This window comes from Athalia rosae, chromosome 1 (assembly GCF_917208135.1).
Source record: "Athalia rosae chromosome 1, iyAthRosa1.1, whole genome shotgun sequence".
NCBI lineage: Eukaryota > Metazoa > Arthropoda > Insecta > Hymenoptera > Athaliidae > Athalia > Athalia rosae.
Window position 1 is genome coordinate 8,501,305 of NC_064026.1, and position 5,911 is coordinate 8,507,215.

Sequence of the window (5,911 nt, forward strand, 5' to 3'; positions counted from 1 at the left end):
CTCCTGCCGCGGTAACCCGTTGGCTTATTCATTTGGTTCTTTGAAAATAATCAAAAAAAAAACAAAAACAAAAAAACGAAAAAAAAAGGACGAAGAAGTAAAAAGAGAAAAGGTAAAAGGAAAAAAAGGCTCATCCTTCCCCTTTAGCCTCCGTTGAGGTACGGCAACGGGCCGAAAAGGACCTTGGGGGTGAGGCACGGGGAAAAGAGAAGGAAACGCAGCTAGCAGCTAGCGTGGGAAGGTCGGGCAGCTGAGGCGCGCACCGAGCAGCGAACTAAACGAGCGAAGGCGAAGAAGCGGCGGCTGCATCTTCCTACTGCTGCAGAGTACACTTCTGACCATGGGATTCGATTCCTACGCCGTACTTGTACATAAGTCCTCCCACTACCGACGACTTCGAGTAAATAATTTTACCGTATCTACATTTATCAGCGATACGAAAAAGAAATCAAAATGAATTTCAATGAAACAACTAGAAAAGAACGTCAGGGACACGCTTTCAACACGATCCGATTACTCTTCAACTCACCCGAAACTATCTCGAATCGCGGAGTCATTCGAATTTTATACACCGCGAAGTAGAAATAATTGTCCTGGCCCAAAGAGGATCTCAATAAAACGACCGAATGAAAAGAATACTTGAATTTCCCTAGGTCAGTGACGAGCGAAACTATTTCAAGATTTTTCACGTATTCTCGTTCTGAGGTTTCGAATATGACCCAGTCGTTTTTTAAATCCCAGCAACTAGGTATAAAAGCCATAGAAAAATATAATCAAAAGAAACGCATTGGAAATCAATATCCAAAATATATTTGTAAGAACTAGCTCGTAGATCGGGATAAATTAACGCGAAGTATAATAATAATAAGCCAAGTAAGTATACCCATCGGAATAATATGCCATACAAGGTGTAGCGGTGGAAGAAGGACGAACACACGCCGACCACTGGAGACATCCTGTCCTGTCCCGGTGTTATTTTCAAAAGAACTCGCGATTCCCATTATTAATTGTTCGAGTTCCTGTTCTAACAGCGAGATTATGAGCTCGGGAATCTAATCCCATTGGAACCCACCCCCTCTTTCCCCTCATATTTCTCCTTCTCTTTCTCTCTTCTTCTTACCATTCGCGTGTGAACATCCCGGTACAGATTTTTTTTCTGCGTTTCTTTTTTTTTTTTTCTTTTTATCATCCGAAAAAAACTTGGTTTTTTCTTCTCCTTTTAAATACTTACCAAACCACCCCCACTTCATGTACCTATACCTATGCATGTGCGTTTCAAGGATGTGTTGCGCAAGGTAGTCGTGCGGAAGGTCCCAAATTCGAATCCGGGACAGGAAATGCGTACTACGTAAATACATACCTATACACGTTACGCATATCGTGTGTACAGACGTATACGTATGTGCGTAGAGGACACAGAATTTCGTACGCGAAAAATGAAATAAAATAAAATAAAACGAGAAAGAGAGAAAAGGCGAAAAGGAAAAAAAAATGTTTTCTTCCGGTCCCGCGGATCTCGCATCTGGCCTTCTTGTGGGTATGGACTTCAATATGTGAGATACGTATACGGCGTACGTCTATGTATGGGTTATGTAATTTGTGCCTACCTGTTCGTCCCTCCCCCTATAGATCCGAAGGTCCATTGTGAGAGGTTGTATATCCACCCTGCGCTTTCCATATCGCGTGCATCAGGTTCCGGATATTCACCGCAGAACCCTACCTATAGTGTACAACGTGCGCTACAGCAGCATCCGATCCCTACGATACAAGGGATACCGGGACTCGGAAGATTATCAGATTCTGAACGACACCCCATAACCACCTTCGGGAAGTATAAATTTTATCCACATAGTCAGCTGCTGCGGTAATATGAGTTTGAAATGACGGAACTTAACTTATTTTTAGACTCTGAATTAAGTAAATATTTGCCATCGGGGTAACTTGTTTTTTTTTTTTTTTTTTTTTTAATCAGGCACGTATCGATTGACCTGATTCAATGTCAGACGTTCTCTCGTATACTGAGTGAATCTAATTAGCGAAATGAAAGATTATGGCGATCTCGAAGTAGCGTAATTGTAAACTCGTATTTGCGTGGATAGATTCAAGTAGCAGAGTCGGATTTCTGGGTTCAGAATGCAGAAAAAAAAATTTTCTGCACCGAAAAGCGAAGAAATTTCCAAAATCGAAAAAATCAAATGCCATATATATTCAATGCAGTGCATGGGTATTGTATACAGGATACATAGTGACGGTGAATTTTCTTTTCATGTACATACATTTATTTTTAAAGTTGTTTTTTTTTTTACAGAAGGGATCTGGAAATAGCTAATTACTATACTTATTATCTACGATCGACCGAAAAGTTTTTTTATTCCGCTCTTGATTTTGGCGAATGCATTTTTTATGTAAGTTTTCCAGGAGGATTTCGTAACCTTGGGGAATAAATCTTTACTCGGATTATGAGCAATGGGAAGACTTTCCCAAAATACGTCATCAGGATCGCTGGCTGCTTCCCTGTTTCGTTGCAAAACCATGAAATTTTGTGGCCCGTTTATGTGGTACGTGTTGAAATGGTGACCGGTCTTTTCGATGGGGTACCAAGTGTTCGGCAATAGTTCGCTGGTTATCGGAGTTGGATTTCTGCGGTTGAAAATATCCATGGGATTAATTTGTTCCGTTGGTTTAACGGTACGATCGAGCTTATATCACCGTTATATTCACGTATCGACAATTTCCTCGACTCACCCGGTAGCCACAAAGTTGTACCAAAGTTCGGTAATTGACTCCTTCATTATTCTCTCCTCTTCCGTCATACCGATCGATCTTCTGAACAGAGTTTTGAAATCGAAAAGATAGAGAAGATCGTCGTTGTGACAAACACCCATGTCCAGAACCCCGGCCCCTAATATCTGGGAGAACGACAAGCTTCCTCTGTAATTTGAAAATTTAATCAGAACAAAACGCGACGAGTCCGCAATTCTTTTCTTGATTTTTGTATTCCATTCAATTTATCGTAAAAAATTTGTCGTATTCAATTCTGTCACCTGTAATTCAACTGATAAAGGTACATCGTGTTGTTGATGCGTTGTTTTTCCGCAATCCAATTTACCGGTCTTTTGAACAGTCTGGTGGTAGCTGCCTGATTTGGAAGAAAAAAGAATCGAAAAATATTTCAAGTATTTAAAAATTCGCGAAAAAGTTATTAACGGATGGATAAGAAAATCTGCGAAATAAAATACCCTTTGCAACTCCGAAACGGAGTAGACGTTTATGGGACGGTTCCCGAAGTACCGATTTTTGATGGCATCGGAAGTTTCGTTTTTCACTTGGTCGGAGAAGTATTGTTCGTAGACAAAAATAGCCGGAAAAGCTGTCCGGTAATCTTCGTCAATTTGCGAAAGTGTCAGAGGGCCGAACATCATTGCTGTGTTAAAAATTGAAAACACATCATGCGGATTATTCCCCGGAATATCGCTCCGGTCGTCCGATGAATAATATCTTCAACCTCCCGTCCCTCAACGGGAATGAAATCAACGCGTTTATCGCGAACGAAGAAAAGATGAAAAAAAAAAAAATGAGGAAAGAAAATAATAATCAAGAACATAAACATCGGGGGCAGCGTGTCATTCGATATGGACCACGTTACGAGCGCCCGCTATCTATAAGATTGCGATAATTCCCGTCGTAACGTTTACAGCACAGCGTTTATCACCTCTGCTATAACTTCCTCAAGGCCGACACGTCAGACGTACGAACATTTCTACTGAAATCGACAATAAGTAAACAAAAAATTATCATTAAAAAACATATTTACGCGAGGTAATCGCTGCGCCATCGTCACGCGTGGTTCCGATCATCATCGAAACGTTCGCCTGGTTCCCATTTTCGACTATATTTTCCGGATGATCGACGAGAAAAGCGCCCTCGACGGTTCCCTCGACTACAGCCCTCAACGGCGTAGCTGGTTGTCCGTTCCAAACCTTGGGGGAGAAAACAATTCGAATTATATGTACACAATGATGACCTCGAGAAACGAGGGATAATCAGGGACTCCGCGTATTCAGTTTCAGTCACTTACGTTCAAAATGGCATCGGAAGTCGTGATTTGTTCGACGTCCAGTTTTCGCAGACATTCGATCATTTCGGGATTCGAAGATATCGGACAGGCGTTAACTTCGGCCAAAAGTTTTGCCTTGTTCAAGGCCTCGCCTTTATAGGAGATCGTGGAAGGTGAAAATGCGCTACCGCTCTGGGCGATCACGCCAGATATCAAGTCTGAAAATTACATCGATTACTGCAGGGGTTGGCGACATTTTCGGATGGCAAAAAAAAAAAAAAAAAAGGGGAAAAAATAGTTCACCCTTCGTCAAGGGTGAAACCATGTGAAGATGGGCGCTCGCCGCTCCGGCGTCTTGACCAGCCAACGTAATCCTTCGAGGATCACCGCCGAAGGACGCGATATTTTCGCTGACCCATTTAATAGCCATCGCTTGATCCTTCAGCCCGTTGTTGCCCGGGACAACGGTGTCCTCGGTGCTCAGGAATCCTTGAACGGGAATTAATTATGTGATGTTTGTACACGGTGTTCGTTATTACGTAAACTGGATATAGGTATAGTTTATAGGAGTACGTAAAGCGAAAATTGGCGGTAAAATCGGTAGCTTGATAATCGCGTCGAAATCTAAATCCCTGCTAAATTTCGATGACGTTGGTCCTTTTTTTTTTTCTCAAACAATGCGAATCGGTACGTGAATATCGCCCAAAAATTTTTATCCATCGAAACTGGTTATTATTGAAAGTGAATTAAGTACCGAGCCAACCCAGTCGATAATTTATCGTGACCAAAATTAGATCCTTGTTCATGAGACGATTTGGATTGAAATGCTGCCTGGTCCCGCTCCACCATAGCCACGATCCTCCGTGTATCCAAATCATAACCGGAAGTGAATAGTGATCAGGGTGGGAAGGCAGCTGCAGAAAGTGAAACATCATCATTCATAACTCGTATATTGTTACAGCGGAAAAACGGTAGGCGGAAAAAGAGCGTTTAAATTTGAAAATTAAAAAAAGAGAAAGGACCGTCGGAGTGTAAACATTGAGGTAGAGACAGTCTTCCGATCCAAGGAGGAGCATCGGTTCCCCAAGGACGTCTCTTTGCGAACAGGGAGAACCATCCCGAGTAGCGTCGTAGATTCCCCTCCACTTGGGCGTTTCCACCGGAGGCTGTGACGAAGGAAAAACGAATGAAAATCGGAGAGCAAAAAGGAACCCGAAAGAAAAAAAAGATCGCGCTAAGAAAAAACGAGGTGATCGGCTGAACCGAGAAAATTCGCACTCACTGCAAATCTGAGCTGTCCAATCGGCGGTCTGGCGTAAGAAATTCCAAGGAATGAGTAGAAAGATCTTCCATTTTCCGCCTGGGAAACAACACCTTGAAGTTGCCCTCGCGGTGTGGATAAAACTGGCGGCGGATCAGCCGAGGAAATTTTTAATAACGCGAAAGCGACGAGGACGAAGGTGAATCCCCACACCTCACTGATAACGCTTTTTCTCTCCATGTCTCGGCGTTGTAGATTTTATAGATTATTTTTCGGGAAAATTCAGAGAACAATTTCCATAACTACACACGTCACACTTCGAATAATATTATTGCATCACCGAAGCGCCTGTTGCCTCCGTCTTGGAACGAGTATACGACGTTAATGTTTTTAGTTGCGCTGCAGAAACATTCAATAACTTTACGCGGTGGTCAGCCTTGGCGGATGAATTAAATTATTGGCGGTTTATTTGAAATGATATGACTATGTACGTAATATCGCCGATATGCATACGTACTTTATTTTCGAACGCGTTTTAAATATCAACCGCCACCGTCTCGTCGGCTCACGAAGTTTCTACTGCAGAATAATTA

At 42.3% G+C, this 5,911-nt stretch overlaps 1 protein-coding gene across 1 annotated transcript; it reads right to left on the reverse strand.

The window, feature by feature from the left end:
* Window positions 1–2,256: 2,256 nt before the first annotated feature.
* Window positions 2,257–5,911, reverse strand: LOC105686121 (esterase E4). Its single transcript, XM_012400743.2, has 10 exons — window positions 5,340–5,911; window positions 5,080–5,223; window positions 4,812–4,971; window positions 4,361–4,546; window positions 4,079–4,275; window positions 3,815–3,980; window positions 3,240–3,424; window positions 3,045–3,139; window positions 2,746–2,931; window positions 2,257–2,640 (listed from the first exon to the last, which is right to left on the reverse strand). The coding sequence occupies exons 1-10, from the start codon at window positions 5,556–5,558 to the stop codon at window positions 2,346–2,348; spliced, it is 1,833 nt and encodes a 610-aa protein (XP_012256166.2). The 5' UTR covers window positions 5,559–5,911; the 3' UTR covers window positions 2,257–2,345.

Coding starts and splice junctions, on each gene's coding strand:
- LOC105686121 (XM_012400743.2), bottom strand. CDS start 5,558: ATGGAGAGAAAAAGCGTTATCAGTGAGGTGTGGGGATTCACCTTCGTC. Junction 4,547..4,811: donor TTATCGACTGGGTTGGCTCG/GTACTTAATTCA, acceptor TTCCCGTTCAAG/GATTCCTGAGCACCGAGGAC. Junction 3,981..4,078: donor CTTCCGATGCCATTTTGAAC/GTAAGTGACTGA, acceptor TTCTCCCCCAAG/GTTTGGAACGGACAACCAGC.